At 40.1% G+C, this 17945-nt stretch overlaps 1 protein-coding gene across 1 annotated transcript in view; it reads left to right on the forward strand.

Annotated features, from left to right (window-relative positions):
- The window catches only part of PTGFRN (prostaglandin F2 receptor inhibitor), a 100115-nt gene that overhangs the window by 68290 nt on the left and 13880 nt on the right, over positions 1 to 17945 (forward strand). The window contains exon 6 of the mRNA XM_014062941.2: positions 3013 to 3432. Coding sequence (XP_013918416.2) covers positions 3013 to 3432 — 420 coding nt within the window. The remainder of the gene's footprint in view (positions 1 to 3012; positions 3433 to 17945) is intronic.

Raw genomic sequence — 17945 nt, forward strand, 5'->3', positions numbered from 1 at the left:
GGCAAAGTGCGGCAACGTGGCTTTAAAAAATTAAAAATTAAAAAGTGCCAGCCCGCGCACCAGCAGAGGCAGCTAAAACATACACACACAGACACAAATTACTTATAATAAAACAAATTACAATTACTTACAAATAATTTTGAATTCCTGCCCCCTCCCTCTGACCCACATACCTTTTCCAGCTGTGTCAGAGGATTTCAAGTCTCCTCTTGTCCGCCATGATGAAAATTTAAAAAGAAAAAGGCAACTTAGGCAAGAGTTGCTACTGCCAGAGCAGGAGGCGAGAGAACCACGTGCCTCCTTTGCATAAGGAATTTTTCGCCTTTTAACCCTTGCTTAACTCTGAGCAAGGGTTAAAAGGTGAAAAATTCCTTATGCAAAGGAGGCACGTATTTCTCTCGCCTCCCCCTGCAGTTAGCACTAAGCAGAGTCATCCACTGTGACTCTGGCAGCAACTACCTTAGCCTTTTTCCTTTTAATTTTTCTTTTCTTTTCATCATGACACTGGTGAGGCCCTGCCTCCCCTGACTGCACGTCCCTGATGTATATAGAACTTAAATCATGATTAATATTTGTATAAGCTTAAGTTTAATCCATGCAATTGAAAAGATGATTATAACTTTTAGATGGTTAGGTCTGTTTTTAGTGTCTTCCAAAATGTGGTAGTCTGACAAGAGAACCTAATTTTCATATATGCCTTCTCCAAGGCTTATTGAGGCTAACTGCAGTAACATACAGTCACCCAGAGTTACATCATAGAGAATATCTACAGCATAAAAATGTAGTACATAAATAAAAATATATTTATTTGTTATGTTAATATCCTATACAATCCAATTAAGTATGTTCAGCTTCTTAAAAAATAGTGTTGTTGCTATTGTTATAACTATTATTGTTTGCATAGTAGATTATATGGTGTTGCCAAGAGAATATTTGTGCAGTGTTCTTAAATATTTATCTCTTTCTGTGAATCATACAACTAGTGATGTAATGACTATTTATACAGAATGTCTTTTAGTAGAATAGAATACAATTGAATACAGTAGAATACAATTGGTAACAATGCTGGTTCAGTGGTGGGTTTCAATTTTTTTTAGAACCTCTTCTGTAGGTTTGGCCTGTGTTGTAGGAGTGGCTTGGCGGCCATGTGACCGGGTGGGAGTGGCTTGGCGGCCATGTGACCGGGTGGGAGTGGCTTGGCGGCCATGTGACCGGGTAGGAATTGCTTGGCAGCCATGTGATCAGGGTGGGAGTGGCTTGCCAGCCATGTGACCAGGTGGGAGTGGCTTGGCAGTCATGTGACTAGGTGGGCATGGCCAACTTGTAAAATGTGGTGAAACTCACTTAACAGCGCTCTTGCTTAGCAACCAAAATGTTGGCTCAGAAACTCTGGCATTTGAAGCACGCAAGTCTTAAAGCTGTCAAGTTACAAGATCCTTGCACCCCTAACCCTTTAGAACCCCCCTTCCAAGTGTGTTCAAACTTGACAGCTTTAAGACTTGTGGACTTCAACTCCCAGAATTCCTCCTCTCACTCTTCATCTTGATGATGGGCAGGGGGAGGGAGCTGGGACCGGTTCTAAACAGCACTGCAGATTTGTAGAACCTCTTCTATAGAAGAGGTTAGAACTGGCAGGAACCCACCCCTGTGCTGGTTGTATCTTCAAAATCATTTTATTCTCCATATAGTGACATATTAATTGCTGTACATTATTGAGCAGTACTGTTTTTGTTTGTTCATATGGGAACTTCCAGCCTGTCCTACAAATCAGATTGTCTTGTAAACAGAAGAAATTATATAAAGAGATGATATTTTGCTGGCTACTAAATTGATTTCAGGTTGGTTGCTGTTAAAAAGTAAGAATAGATGTAATTAAAACTATCCTGTTTTACAGTAGTTGTAGCATGTGGATGTTCTATCACTGGAGCCTTTTAAATAGGGACTGTACAGCCATTTGTCTGAAACGGTATAGGGCAGGGGTGTCAAACTCGATTCATTGAGGGCTGCATCAGAGTTGTGTTTGACCTCGGGCAGTGGGTGGCTGGGCGTGGCCAGGGTGGACATGGCCAGCTCGACTCATGTCGAATACTCTGCTAGTGAAAACAGTTCGGGAGGGTTGCGTACAGCCCTATCAAGCTCCATTTTTGCTGGCAGAGGGTTGCAGGAGGCCATTGTAGCTGAAAACAGAGAAGCAGAGGCACTGTGGGCTGGTCCTTCACTTTTTCAAGGGCAGCTCCCGGGCCAGATCTAAACATCCACGGGCTGGATCTGGCCCACAGGCCTTGAGTTTGATATCTCCGATATAGGGTCTCCTACTTAAGCAAGGGGTTAGACTAGAAGAGCTTGAAGGTTCCTTCCAACTCTGTTATTCTATGTTTTATGTTCTGATAGGAATGTAAAAGCAATTCAAATAAAAGACAATTACAATAAAATTGGAAAGGTGAGAAATTCTAAATTTCCAGTGTTCTATTATTTTGAGATACATTTTAAGGATGAGTAATCATCATGTCATGAATTATTCTCATATTTGACAGATTATTCCCTAAACCAATTATAATAGGAAGTATTACCAGTTTAGAAAAGTTCATTTTTTTCTGATGCTGTTCAGGTGCTCATTTGTACATTTTTTTAAAACAAAGCTCTAATTTCTTATTAAAACTCAGTTAGGACTTCACTCAAGAACATGTTGAAATTATCAGTATGTAATTATTCTGTGTGCTTTCCTACTGTTTTTGTTTTAATGTATTGTCAAAACCTGCTATTAATTTGCACTAACGCTTTGTGTACGTTTGGTAATAAGCACCATTGAGTACAGGGAAACTGCAGAGCTGCACACTATCCTGTGATGTTTTGTATGTCTACATCTAACTAATTATGGTGCAGCCTTTCATTTCTTTAAAAAAAACTTGAAATAGTCTGTATGCTATTAACAGCATAATCCCTTGCTTACTGCATAACGTTTATCCACCATTTGCTTGCTCCTTATGCCTGTGATTGCTTTCTTCTTCCCAGATTACACACTGACTGTAGAGGCTGTGAAGCTGAAACCATTCTTCATGGCAGGGCATACATTTGAAATGACCTGCAAGGTATCGTCCCAGAACATCAAGACTCCTCGTTATTCAGTCCTCATTACAGCAATGAAGTCTCTTAGTGATCGGACAAGAACAAATGGCACTACTCGTATCATTTCTCTCAATCAAGATTCAGTAGTTAGACGGGAAGACTGGACAGACCAGGACCGGGTGGATGGTGTAGTCTTGGAAAAGATCCAAGAAAATGAGTTCCGCTATAGGATGTACCAAACTCAGATTTCTGATGCCGGGCTATATCGCTGTGAGGTGACCGCATGGTCACCAGGGGGTGGAGGCAGATGGCGAAAGGCAGTTGATGGCTTCTCCAATCCTATCCAGATAGACTTCCAGACCTCAGGTCAGTACAAGTTCCAGTCTGAGAACAGTTTGGAAAATACGCCTGTATCTGTGTTTATAAAATTATTACCAGAATTTCTCTAGGTTTTTGTTTTAGTACTACTAATGATAGACTGGACAACTCTAGAAGAACTCTAACTTTGGTAATAGTTTTGCCCCAAACCTTGTCATACACGAATTTGCAATTTGAAAAAATATAAGGCATGAATATATCCAGTTTGATGTGATATTGTTATTTCCTCTTCCATCAGAATTGCCTAATGGTAGCAACACTCCCTGCTCTTTCCATAGTATCTACAGTGTTCTTGCAGCTGTAGCTATCAGCATGTCAGGGGTGGGTTCTGATAGGCACTACTGCCGGTTTGCTCGTGGGCGCACTGCGCACGCATGCACAATGCACTAAAAATTGTTCTGCGCACACACAGAAGCAAAATCCCAGCAAACCAGTTCAGTGGTGTGGCAGGCCTGGGTTGTTGCCGGTTCCAGCAAACCACTTCTGATTTGGCTGAACCAGTCCTAACTGGTAAGAACCCACCACTGCAGCATGTATTCCTACCCAACAGCTGAAAAGGTTATTCAGAATTAAGTAAATATACACATAGCTTTGATTTTATGGCACTTAGCATTTAACTTTGCTAATTTCCTTTTCTATTACACTGAAAGAAATTAATTTAAATCTGGAAAAGACCCATAGATTTTATGGTGAGTAGTGTTTAAAGATATTAAGCATTACTTATCAGTCTCCCCTGTACCACTTCCCATTCCAGACCATAAATCACTCTTGTATAAAGAGCTAGTAATGGTGATACTTTTAATAATTGCTTTTTACCTATGGAAAGAAAAAGATCACATGCAAACACAGGTTATACTTTATATTATATATGGGAAAATAAGCATTGGTCATACCTTCAAAAGTATTAAATACGTGATAGAGAAAGTATATTGTGAGATATTTAAGGGAGGAAAAATGTCAATTTCCCACGCAGTAGCAAAATAGCAAGCAATTTCTTAATTGCAGCAGAATCAAGCAAGTATTGGAAATTCAGAGCCATAAAATTTCAGCTGTGAAAATAAGACTACAAAAATGTTTCCATTTTTCCTTACTTTAATACTTCCAGCCTATGACATTCTCCTTTGTTTAATGAAGCAGCTTTCCTGCATGCTGCATACCTTCTCTCAGATGTGTGGGTCACTGTAGGCCTGGAGGCAAGTAAAAGCTATCTATTGTATCGCACAACACCATGGTATTTAGACTTTAGTAGCTATAAACATGGAGAGCATGAAGAAAATCGATAAATCAAAAACTTGCAGCCAACTGAAGATCCTTATAGTTCGGAAATGCTTCTTTAACTTAGGATCTTCCTTCAATAAACACAATTTGCTGTATTTATAATAAATTGTAATGTGGCTCCAGTCTATTTCCTATTCTTGGCTTAGAATATTGTTTCACAAAACTGAATTGGTTTTCCTTTTCCTATATATTTATATTTTGTTTTAGTATCATTTAAATCAATACTAGAATAATAAAGCTGTAATTTTCATTATAAAGTGCTGCCAACTCAGACAACAGCCTGCAATTTAGGAATGAAGTAAATGTAGGAATATTTAAAAGAAGTCTAATATTTCAAATAAATAATTTTCATAGTTTTAGGATAGGTTTTGTGTTTTATATTGATATTTATTTGAAGTTGGAAGGACTTGCTGGCACCAGAAAAATAACTAATTTGGTTTCTTTCCAAAGTTGCTTCAAGATATCAGTTTTCCTAAATGTTTTATGTTTCAAGAAGAGTTTTCATCTTTACAAATGTCTAGTCAAAATGAACTGTCTATGGTTCCTTTTTCCCCCCTCTCTTTGTAACTTAGCAATAGCAGTTAGACTTATATACCGCTTCATAGGGCTTTCAGCCCTCTCTAAGCGGTTTACAGAGTCAGCATATTGCCCCCAACAACAATCCGGGTCCTCATTTTACCCACTTCGGAAGGGTGGAAGGCTGAGACAACCCTGAGCCGGTGAGATTTGAATAGCCGAACTGCAGAACTGCAGTCAGCTGAAGTAGCCTGCAGTGCTGCATTTAACCACTGTTATTCAGTGAATATTAATTAGATGCAGTTAGGTCATACTAGAATCTTTATGATTTTACACTCTATTTTTTACGTTATTATTCAAGTTTTACAAAATTATATCATCTAGAATTTTCAATCAATTTATAGTAATGGTAATCAGTTTATAGTATGATAATGCTACAGGTAGTTTTTGATATATGGCCAGTCATTTAACAACCATTTGAAGTTACGACTGCATCAACAAGGCTGCTTTATGACTCATAAAGCACTTCTCGTTGTCATAAAATGTTGTGCTAGGCACCCTGTAGTCCCATGATCCCATTTCAGGTGTTTGACAACCAACTTGCATGTAGTACGGGTTGCAGCATCTGCAGTCATGGAACAGCAATTTGTGAAGTTTTTGCCAGTTTCCATTTTTAAAAAAGCCCATTTGGGAAATGAAGTAGCTTAATGACTGCATGGCACTTAACAATCACATCATTCAGACTTATGATCACACGATTGACTTAATAACTGCTGTAACAAATTATTTAAAAAATCAGCTCCAGTCCCTCAATTTATGGCTGCACTGATTTACAACTGAAATTCCATTCCAGTTGATGTTGTAAGTCAGAAACTTCCTGTATTCTATTCCCGAGATTCTTAACAACATGTTTAATATACAACTTAAACAGCATGGAGATAATATGTAGTTTTGTCTCATTCCTTTCTTTATTTTAAAGTTCTGTTTCAAATTAAGTTCTTACAATTTATTTATCAATCTATTTACTCATCACATTTCAACACCATCCATCTCTCCTAAGTGACTCTGGGCATTTTAGTTTAAAAAAACCATAAAAGCACTAATAAAAAAAACTTAATATAATTTCTTGATCATTGTAAAGATTACTCTGAAGAATAATCAGATGTTCTACAACATCCATTGGATGTGATATATTCCCATTGTCTACCATAATGCTTTGGTCAATAAAAAAAACAAATTTCCTTAAATATTAATATTATATGAAAACATCTAATCATGTTTGTGTGTGTCTGTGTGTGTATGTATGTATGTATGTATGTATGTATGTATATGTATGTATGTATGTATGCTGGTCTTGTTGTATTCGGGTCTTTTCCCGTGTAAGATTGAGATTGTTTTGGCAACATTTCGCCGAGGTCTCACTCGCCATCTTCAGGCTGGTGTGTTGAGCTTAAAGGGTGGCCAGAGCTGCCATCTTTCTATAAATCTTGGTGGGTGGGTGTGGAGTGCTGGCTTTGTTTCAGTAAGTGGATTGATTGGCTGTGTGGCTGTATCATGATTGGTAGATTGGTGCTGATTGAGTTTCCTTATGTTATACCCATATTTATATACTGTATTTTCACGACCAAAAGCCACACCGGATTATAAGCCGCAGTATCAATTAACGTTAATTTTTCAAACTTTTTCCACATATAAAGCGCACCGGGTTATAAGCCGCACGTTTCCTGACGCTTCTGGACATCTGTTGCAGTCGCGAGGAGCGGAGAAGAGCGCGAAGGTTCTTGGCGCTCCAGGAAGCCGAGAAAGCAGCTGGAAGAGGCGCACGGCTTGGTTTATCCTCCCAGGACGTCGCAGCAGCAGCCCCAAGCGCACCGATCTCTGTGTTTTTCGCATCGGGGCATGCTCTTGCAGCACACCCCGATGCGAAAAACACTGAGATCGGTGAGTTTGGGGCTGCTACTGCGACATCCAGGGAGGAGAAACCAAACCGCGCGTCTCTCCCAGCTGCTTTCGCGGCTTCCTGGAGCGTCAAGAACCTTCGCGCTCTTCTCCGCTCCTCGCGACTGCAGTAGATGTCCAGAAGCAGCTTTTGGGGCTAATGGGGATTGGATTTCCAGCTCGATAGCCCCTGCCGCTTCTGGACGTCTATTGCAGTTGTGAGGAGCCGAGGAGAGTGTGGAGAAGAGCGCGAAGGTTCTTGGCGCTCCAGGAAGCCGCGAAAGCAGCTGGGAGATCTTTTTCCACATATAAAGCGCACCAGGTTATAAACCGCACTGCCGGTTTTGGATCAAATTTTAGGATTTTCAGTGCGGCTTATAGTCGTGAAAATACGGTATATGTTGTTATTCTTATCCCTCCTTTATTTGACTATATCCTGTATCATAACATTTTCCCCCTAATAATCAAAACTTTAATTGTATCTAACTTAGTTTTATTATTGTTGTTGTTGTTGTTGTTTATATAATCCAAAGGGATTGCTAATCTTCCTTACATGGGTACCATTCAATATTCATATCCAATTATAGTCATCATAACACTGCACATTGTATACATTAGTAACATTATTAGTTATTTATTTAAGCTATATTTATTGTCAATAAATTTCACTAAGTTTAACTAGTTTTAGATTTTATTCTTCCATCTATCAACCTGTATCTTTCCAATAGCAAAACAGTCTCATATCTTCTGCCATTTGTGGTACCAGTCCTCTAATCATCTTCTTGTCAGCTTTGTATAGACTTCTGTTAGCAACTCCTTGCTTATAAGATCTCTCATATAATCTTGATGTCCTCTTTTTGTTTCCTTATTCAGTTTATCTTTGATTTTCAGCAGTGTTATCAGTGCTCTTGCTAATAGAATTTCTCTCTTTAAATCCATAGATTTTCTAGTTTTTTCTTCTTCTGTAACTTGCCCTCTGGAATAGATTTCCTCTCCATTTAATTCCTCTTTCAGTATTCCATTCTTTCCATTTTCAGAGACAAACCAATCATCATAAATACAGCAGGTTTAATCTCTTTATATTCATTTTCCACTTCGATTTTTTGAGTTTCAACAACCCCGTTTTGCATTTGATAGACATCCTCAATTTCTTCATCATATTTTATTGTTATATGCTCTAAATATTCTAGTTTTTCTCTATTCTTTCATATGTATGTGATAATTTCTGCATTTCTGAAAGTATCTTTTGCAAACTTGAGACTTCTATTTTCTTTTGAAATTGTGCCATTCTAACAAACACAGCTGCTCTAGCTTAGAAGGTTAAAAAAATTAAAGCATAGATTCATAAAGAACGTTGTTTTCACTTTTCTCTGATTAGAAATATACTTCAAAGGGACATCTGTGTGCTTCCCTTCTTATCACTCTCTGTTGCCAAGCAGTAAAACCTTGTAGTGCCAAGTCAAAACAATCAGTGTAGAAAAAAAAGTGTTCCATTTTCAATACACAAACTCCAATCAACAAATCCTCCCAGCCTCCAAGCAGCGGTAATACTGTTAAAAATCTAATTTCCTTTTGTATCTTTTTTGTATTTCAAGTTAGAAAAAAGTCTCCAATCTTTAAATGAATTAGAAAAATACCCACAGCAATGGAAGAGGAAAACTTTAGTCCATAGGTTACTGTTCTGTCCCCCCTTCATGGCTCAACAAACGGCCAGACAAATAAACTTAAAAGGAACTTTCTTTATCAGTTCTCAGTTCAAACTGGCTTCGAGCCCAAAAATAAACTAATTAAAGTCTCTGCCAGAAGATAACGGACTGAAACACAAATCTTTCTTACTTCAATACAAGGTGAATCAAACGAAAGCAAAGCCCTTCTTCCAAAGTCTCTACAAATCAGGGTTACAGAAGTCAAACCACTTTTCCAAGTGTAGAGCAAAGAAACCACGATCAAGGATCAATGAACGCACAAAGGAACGTTGACTCCTGCAACTAGGGTGTGGCACCATCTGTCCTTTTATCTCCAAAACCCCACTAACCAGCCCCAGCTGCATCGTTAATCTTGCATTCCGAAAAGACTCACAGAAGGCTGCTGCTGAGTCACAACAGGTTACAGAGAACAATAAAAGAAAAAATAGAAGAAGAAAACTTAATCCGTTTCAAAATGCTTGCATAAATTCCATCCATGAAGATATCATTTAAAAAATAAGATAAATACTGTCCACCATTCAAAATTTAATTCTGCCGCTTGATTCTTCTGTTCTCCAATTTAGATTAATTTTAAGTTTTTATAGGCAGTCTCTTTTTAAAACAGTAAAAGTTCCTCACCAGCTGGAAACACTTTCTCTTTCCGTATCCTCCCATTTTGGAGCCGCCCCAACTTCGTCAGCCTTGGCAGGATTTTTTGTCGCCCGCTTGAAGAACTTCTCTTGCTTCTTTCAGGGATTTTGCGGTCAGCAAGACGTATTCTTCCTGTTTACCGTCTCGTCAGGATGGTTTCGGTCTGATTGAACCACCCAGCGGGAGAAGTACTGGCTGCAGTCTCAGAGCATCGAGACCGCGTGTCCATATCGTCACAACGTTGGTTCCTCCTTACGGTTTTGTTTCTTAGTGAAGTGGAGTGAGTTTTGTACGTGTGAGGTGATGGATTCTGCATAGGGTTGGACTTGTTTGGTGAGGAATTTGGCAAGATTCTGTAGAGGTGAGCCTATGGAGCTGACTATGGGTCTGAGTGGTGTTCCTCTTTGTGTATCTTGGGGAAGCCATAGAGTTTGGGGCATCTGGAAGATTTCTTTCTGCGGGTGATTCTTTGCTGGATCTCTTCACTGATGGGAGAGGCTTTTATTTTGGATTTGGTGATTTTTTTCAGGTAGGTGGTAGGGTCTGTGTTTAGAGGTTTGTAAGCAGGGTCTTGGAGTAGGGTGGATAGTTTGGCTTGGTAGTCAGACGTGTTCATCACCACTGTGGTGTTACCTTTGTCTGCTGGGGAAAAAAGAAAAAGCACTCACAAACCTCAGGAAAGACAACAACATAATCATTCTCCCCTCCAAAAAACTGAGAAACAGAACAGAACAACGGCATTGCCCCTCTCTTACATCAAAGGCACCACAGATGAAATCAGAAAAATTCTCCACAAACACAATATCAAGACAGCCTTCAACACTGACCAAAATATAGCCAACATCTTAAGAAACCCCAGAGACAAAGTCCAGTTAGAAAACCAAGTAATCTACGAAATACCATGTGAAATCTGCCCTGCAACATACATAGGACAAACAAACAGGAGAATAAATGCACGCATCGCAGAACACAAGAATGCAGTAAGAAAAAAAGAAAAAAATTCCTCCCTTTTCCAGCACCTTAAAGCTACAGGACATGAAATTAATTTTGAAGGAACCAGGTTAATTTCCAAAACTGAACACTTTAACAAGAGAATAGTTATGGAAGCTATCGAAATAGAGAAACACCCCCACAACATGAATAAACGTGACGATACCTCCCGCCTACCAGACATCTGGAAACCAGTCCTGGTCAACAAACGAGCCCCACCTACCACCCAGGCCATTACAATACAAAACAATAATGGACCCACAGCCAGCACCAATCTACCAATCATGATACAGCCACACATCCAATCAATCCACTTACTGAAACAAAGCCATCACTCCACACCCACCCACCAAGATTTATAGAAAGACAGCCGGTCTGGCCATGCTTTAAGCCGAGAACACCAGCCTGAAGATGATGAGTGAGATCTTGGCGAAACGTTGCCAAGACAATCTCAATCTTACACGGGAAAAGACCTGAATACAACAAAACCAGCATACCTACACCTATGAAAATCTATAGATAGATAGATAGATAGATAGATAGATAGATAGAGAGAGAGAGAGAGAGAGAGAGAGAGAGAGAGAGAGAGAGAGAGAGAGAGAAATAGATATAGATATATATTTGGATCTGTTAGAAATGTTGGGTTTTTACAATGTCTTTTATCTTTTCTAGTAGCTTTTCAGATTTTCTTCTATGCAATCTTAATATACTGAATCTATTACATGCATTATGACACAATACATACATACATACATACATACATACATACATACATACATACAAAACACTGAGCTTTTCTATTGATTGTTACATCTCAATTTCTAATGAACTTGGTTCCTGAATATATTCTCTATCTAAAGATGTTTCTGTCATTCTGTAATCCCAATTGTAAAAGTTTTCAAATACAGTATTTCCATCTTCCTTAAACTTCATTTGCTTCTACTAGATCTGTTTCACGGTTACTTTTGAAGAGTTCTACCTTTGCTGTGAAGTTTCTTATGATTTCTCTGATCTTTGAAAAATATCTCTCATTTTCCGTTTCTTTTTGTTTTTATGAATTCATTGACATCTTGTCTGCAATATCTTGTCCTTTCTTGCTTGACATTTAAAGTCTGTGTTCAATTATGCATCCTTGTCGCTGCTTAAAGCTTTTCATGCTTTGCGTTGCCTTGGCCATCATTATGATAACCTGTTATGAAAGTCATTTGGATCCATTAGAAATGTTGGGTTTTTACAATGTCTTTTATCTTTTCTAGTAGCTTTTCAGATTTTCTTCTATGCAATCTTAATATACTGAATCTGTTACATGCATTATATTTAAGTATGTGTTCTCCAAGTCAGATTTTGCTGGTATTGAAGAATCTTCCCAAAATTTGTTTAGCCTATCTCCTGCATTTATGTGGTCTAGGATTACCAGATATCTGAACAGGCAGAAGAGGACACTGACAATTGGGCATGAGGACAAGTGGAAAGAAAAGGAATACACTCTTAATTGTTTATCTGCCCTGACATCAGTGGTGGGTTTCAAATTTTTTTTAGAAGCTATTCTGTGGATATGGCCTGTTTTGTGGGAGTGACTTGGTGGTCATGTGACCAGATGGGAGTGGCTTGGTGGTCATGTGACTGGGTGGGTGTGGCCAACTTGTAAAATGTGGTGAAACTCACTTAACAACGCTCTTGCTTAGCAACCAAAATGTTGGCTCAGAAACACTGGCATTTGGAGCATACAAGTCTTAAAGCTGACTCTTGCACTCTTAACCCTTTATAAAAAAGCCTCCAGGGGTGTTCAAACTTGACAGCTTTAAGACTTGTGGACTTCAACTCCCAGAATTCCTCCTTCACTGCTATTGCTGGGGTGCCACCAGGACAAGAGTGATTTTGGGAGGGACCTTCCCTCCTTTTCAGAAAACCCATGCCAGGAGAAGAAGCAGGCTGGTTTGAATGATGGCTAACAGGCGGTTTAGTGGCCAGTGAGTGTCTCCTTCACTTGTTCGACCAGACAGAGAAAGAAAGGAGGTCGCATAGCCGAGGCAAAGGAGCCTGCAGCGTGCTTCCTTCACACTTTTGGGCAGTGGAGGTGCTTTCTTGCACGGCTCCTTCACTGCCACCCATCTGGGTTCAAACCAGGCTGCCTCCTATCTCCCCACATGGGCGTTCTGAAGGGGGAGGGAAGGTCCTTACCTCGTGGTGCAGTTCAAGGATGGCGGGAATGAGATATTCTTTTTTTACCAGTATGGCTGCGTAGCCTCAACCCCTGCCTTCCTGCCGCCTCCAGTCCAGCCCCACACAAACTCCCCGCCAACCTACTGACCTCAAAACACTCTTCTGGATGGCCTCTCCTTTGCATCCTGTTGCCGGCTGCAGCCATGTCTGGGCAGGTGCTGCGACCCCAAAACGGTCACATGACAGTGGCAGATGGGCCCTCTTGGTTTCTTCTAGAGGGGGGCAGGCAGACCGGCAGAATTCCCCCCCCATCCACAGCCACCTGCAGCCTCAGAGCCTCGGTTGAGCGGGCAAAGGAAGTGGGTGGGCAGGGCAAGCATGGCGTGGACAGGCGGGGCAAGCGAGTGAGTGAGCAGCATGGGCAGGCAGGGGGGAACGGGCAGGGGATGGGTAGGCTAGGGGAGGGAGCATTCTGGTATGGGGCCTCCTAAAGAAGGGGTATGGGAAGGCACCCTAAATTTCACCAACTGGTACCTCTGTACTAGTGCATACCAGCTGAAACCCACCCCTGCTTGACATCTGCAATAAAAGTTACAGCAAAAAAGTACTAATATCCATATGTATATGAAATTATTGTTTCCTACCTCAAAAAGATTGGTTTCTCAATTACAGGAATGTGTTAGAGCCACTTATAAAGCTAAAGGCTTCAGTGAATAACTGATTAAGGTCTTGTCAGTTTCAGATGGTAGTGCAAGTCCTTCAGATGGTACTAATCAACTAATTAAGGTCACAGTGCTGAATTTGTTAACTTGAGGTCAGTATTACTTATAGTATTGCAGAAAAAAAACACTCAGGTAATCTTCATAGATATTCAAAAAGTGAAACAATATTTGATTTTAAGGCTTTGTCTACCAGAGCACATGAAGACAAAAAGGAGAATATATTTGGTAATTTTAATATGGTCCAAATATTTCTTTTGCATTTCCATGTCCTGTGCCCCATTCCTAATACTGTGTGCTTTCTAGTAACTGCATTTGACATATTTAACAGATATCTTAAATGTCATGTTCACTATCCCTTTTATATAATATGCATCTATAGTAGGTACATACACTTTTATAACATTAATATTTCTTGATGCCCCATAATTCTAGTATATATAACCCCTTGTTCAGTTAGAAGACATTAGCTTTTTGAGTATCATTGCCTTTCTATTTTTTTCATGTAGTCTCATGACCTGAAGTGGCTCATTCTTGATATAATGCATTAATGCAGACAGAATGGAGTTGTTGGTCAAAAGACATTTACTCAGTGACCAAGGTACAGTTTGTTCTATATTTAAGTTGTACTGAGATAATATGTATGAAGTCTTGGAGTGGTCTTTAATCAGGAATAGAGAAGCACATTTGTACAATTGTTGCTAGAATATTAACATGGCATTTTTCAAGCTTGTCAGATTATTAGGCAATAGTGATCCATTATTCTGATTTAATTGTTACTGGGTTTTTTTCTGGTGTATGGAAGAAAAAGTCTTAGCTAGGCTGTTAATTGATGCATATTGCTAGGATTATATGATGCCTAAGCTGAGAGGTTTAAGACTTTGTGGGTTATAACACCCTAAAGTAATAAATGAGTTGCATAAGCCTACACATGGTTTATGGATAACTGGGCAAGAAATAAACATACCACTTCCTCTTAATGGATGACTGGGAAAGAAATAAACATATCACTTCCTCTTAAAAACATACTTCTATATGTAAAATATTAATAGCACTTAAACTCACCCTGTTTCCCTGAAAATAAGATGTCCCCGGATAATAAACCCAATGAGGCGTTTGAGCTCATGTGCTAAAATAAGCCCTCCTCTGAAAATACTGTATTTTTCAGAGTACAAGGTGCTCCAGAGTATTAAACGCACCTTAGTTTTTGGGGAGGAAAATAAGAAAAAAAATTCTGCCTATGCCTACCAGCATCTATGGTATTCAGCTGACACTTGGTAACAAGGTCAGCCAATGAATAGGCATAGCACCTAAATCCTCATTGGCTAATGAGGGCTATTTTGACTCTGAAATTTGTTGTGTGAGCAAGGAGACAGGAAAGAGTCTGGCTTAGCCGAGAACTGAAAGCGAAACTGCTTGTGTTTTGCTTGAATTTACTGCTACCTTGGAAAACCTGCTTTTGGTATTGCATCATATATTATGCAAGGTGGCGCAGTGGTTAAATGCAGCACTGCAGGCTACTGCTAGATCAGCAGGTCAGCGGTTCAAATCTCACCGGCTCAGGGTTGACTCAGCCTTCCATCCTTCCGAGGTGGGTAAAATGAGGACCCAGATTGTTGGGGGCAATATGCTGACTCTCTGTAAACCGCTTAGAGAGGCCTGAAAGGCCTATGAAGCGGTATATAAGTCTACTGCTATTATTATTATTTTGAATCCTGCTGAATCAGCTACTGTGCTTTCTGAATGTGATTGCTGCTGCAAACTGACCAGTTAGGTCGCTTTCAGCACTTATTTCAGCCTGATTCAGCACAGCTGATTGGCAGGTGGATCAGACTGCTGGAATACCCCCAATCAGCTGTTCCAGGCTGCAGAGATTGCCATAGACCATTGTTGCCTCCATGCCTCGCATTTTTGGCCTCTGGTGGGGTGGATGGGACTACATTCGTTGTATAAGGCACATCCAAATTTTTAGCCTCTTTTGGGGGGGGGGGAAATGTACGTCGTGTACTCCTAAAAATATGGTAAGCCCTCCCTGAAAACATTGCAACACAGCAGTAGCTGTTCGCTGCCTCCTGCACCTCAAAAATAATACAGTTTTCCCAAAAATAAGAGCTCCCTGGATAATAAGCCCAATCAGACTTTTGAGAGCATGTGCTAAAATAAGCCCTCCCTGAAAATATTGTAACACAACAGTAGAGATTGCTCAACTACATAGGCAAGCCTTTCCTGAACTTAATACCCTTGGTATTATTTTCACAAGTCCTATTCTTTTGCTATTTTCCTGAAAAACATTTAAAAAGTATTTCTGTTTTCTACCCTTGGATGGAAATATGCTTCAGAAATTATGATATGGCCCTTTGTCAGTTGATGTCCACAGTTAAAGGATAGACATTTCTTCTAATATTTGGTGGGATAATTATATTTTAATAAAAACAGTGCATTGCCACACATTTTTTAAACTTCCATTTTTATGTTTTAAAAAATATAAAATAGTTTAAAAAAATGTTATAAACTTATTAGAATTAGAGATGGAGAAAGTCTTTTAGGATATCTAATCCCATCTAGAATTAAAAGGTTACTGTAGTTATAATGTGAGAGAGAGGAGGGGAGGGAGGGGGAGAGAGAAGGGAGAGAGAGAGAGAGAATATACTTAATATATTAGAACATCCTAATATTTAGAAGAATGTATATGTTGTATGTATGTTGTATTCTTATTTTGATAACAAATAGCACCAAAATGCAAAAATGTGAAATTTTCCAGTAAACTCCTTTATTGTTTTATCTTAATAAACTGCCAGATTCAGGGGAGGCAGCTTGTGGGCTTAATTTCATTTAGGCCTTAGACTTCTTTTTTAAAAAGGCAATCAGACTTCAGGTAAGACACTATCTCTTCCCTGCTGCTAGATTTTTGAGAAGAAACAGAAAAATATAATAGCTTCAGGAAAGTGTTAGAAATAAAGAAAATGGATTCAGAGCAAATGCTACATTTTTTTTATTCAGGACTCTTAATTTTTTTTTTAACATAAACCATTGTGTAACAACAATACATTAGTTCTATTGAAACATGGTGCTTGAATTTTTTTTAAGTTTCCCATCCTTACTGCTCCAAGATAAGAATTCGACTGAAAGGTGTAATGTTCTTTCAAAATAGATAATTTACTAAAAGTTAATAATTGTTTTTGTAGTTTGAATGTTTATGGATGCCTAAGCTAGCCTGGGATATTTAAAGATTTCCTGTGAAGTCTAGTTGTCTAACCACTAAAGCTCACCTCCCCTATTGAGGAGTTTATCCATTCTTCATCCATTTTTTCCCCCTATTAGTCTGGGAAAAGATAACCTTCATTTTCATGCCATTGCTCAACAAATGAATCACTTGTTGGAAGGAAGGAAGGAAGGAAGTAGATTATATAGAGCGAGGTGAAAAGGAAAGATCGGGTTAGAAATGTACCTTTTTAAAGATGCTGGATAGATCGCTGTGGGGAGGATTTAATAGTGAAGGGAAGAAAAACTACTTTGGTACTTGAACCAGCATCCATTATGCCCTCAACTCCAAGTTTATGTATCCAAAGTGAGTTCCTGGAGAACAATCCAAATAATCTTTGTAAAATTTATCTACCAATAATTACCGTATTTTTTGGAGTATAAGACACACCGGAGTCTAAGACACACCTTAATTTTGGGGGAGGAAATCAGGAAAAAACCATTTCTGCCTGTTTCCCAGCAGCATCCATCAGTATTCATCTGGCTAACGTATTTGCTGCCTTGGTCACAGCCTGGTTCCCGAAGCCGCCCGGGGGAACTGCGATGAAAGCCAAAGCCGCCCGGGGAACTGCCATGGGGATGGGAGGTGGGGCAGGGAATGGGGTGGGGTACGCATCTTACTTGAGTCTGGCAGCTCCACTGCTTTTCTCTCTTGGCCACTCTGTGCAGGAAACATCTTGCACAAAAACTTCACAAGGTTTTCCCTGCAAAGACTGGCTGAGAGATGCAACGCAGCTGCCAAACTCATTAAGATATGCATTTGAGAATGAGCCACAATTTGGGGGTGGCAGGTAGGGCAGGGGATGGGGAACTTGGCATCCCTGCCAGCGGCGAAGAAGTGTCGCAGGTGCTGCCGGACTCTCCCCTCCCCTCGCTTGTTGGGATGGGGTGGTGAATGCGCCTTCCAGACCTGGCACCTGGCAGAAGAAACTTCGCCCAGTGCACTGCCTCTGCTCTACTGTTCACTGTTATATGGGAGAGGGGGCAGTGACTGCCTGGGATCCTCTAAATCCCACATTGACAGCCGAGTTCCCTTCCCCGGTAGGCAGGACCAGCACCAGGTCCGCCTGCTGCTGAGCTCACTTCGGGCCTGCAGCACCTGAATGGGTGCACCAAGTTAGCAAGTCCTCCCAGGTGACCATGGCCTTTCAGGGAGGAGAGTCGGGCTTGGGGCTTGCTAGCTGGAGCGGCACCCATGCCGGCATTGCTGCTTTCTCCAGGGACCAGAGCAGAGGAAGGACTGGAAAGACGTGTGCGGCAAAGTCTTTGGGAGAAGTCCCTGGTCATCTCTCCACACCTT

This window comes from Thamnophis sirtalis, unplaced genomic scaffold, assembly GCF_051295495.1.
Source record: "Thamnophis sirtalis isolate CommonGarterSnake01/CBP01778 unplaced genomic scaffold, rThaSir2_p1.2 scaffold_8, whole genome shotgun sequence".
NCBI classification, from domain to species: Eukaryota; Metazoa; Chordata; class Lepidosauria; order Squamata; family Natricidae; genus Thamnophis; species Thamnophis sirtalis.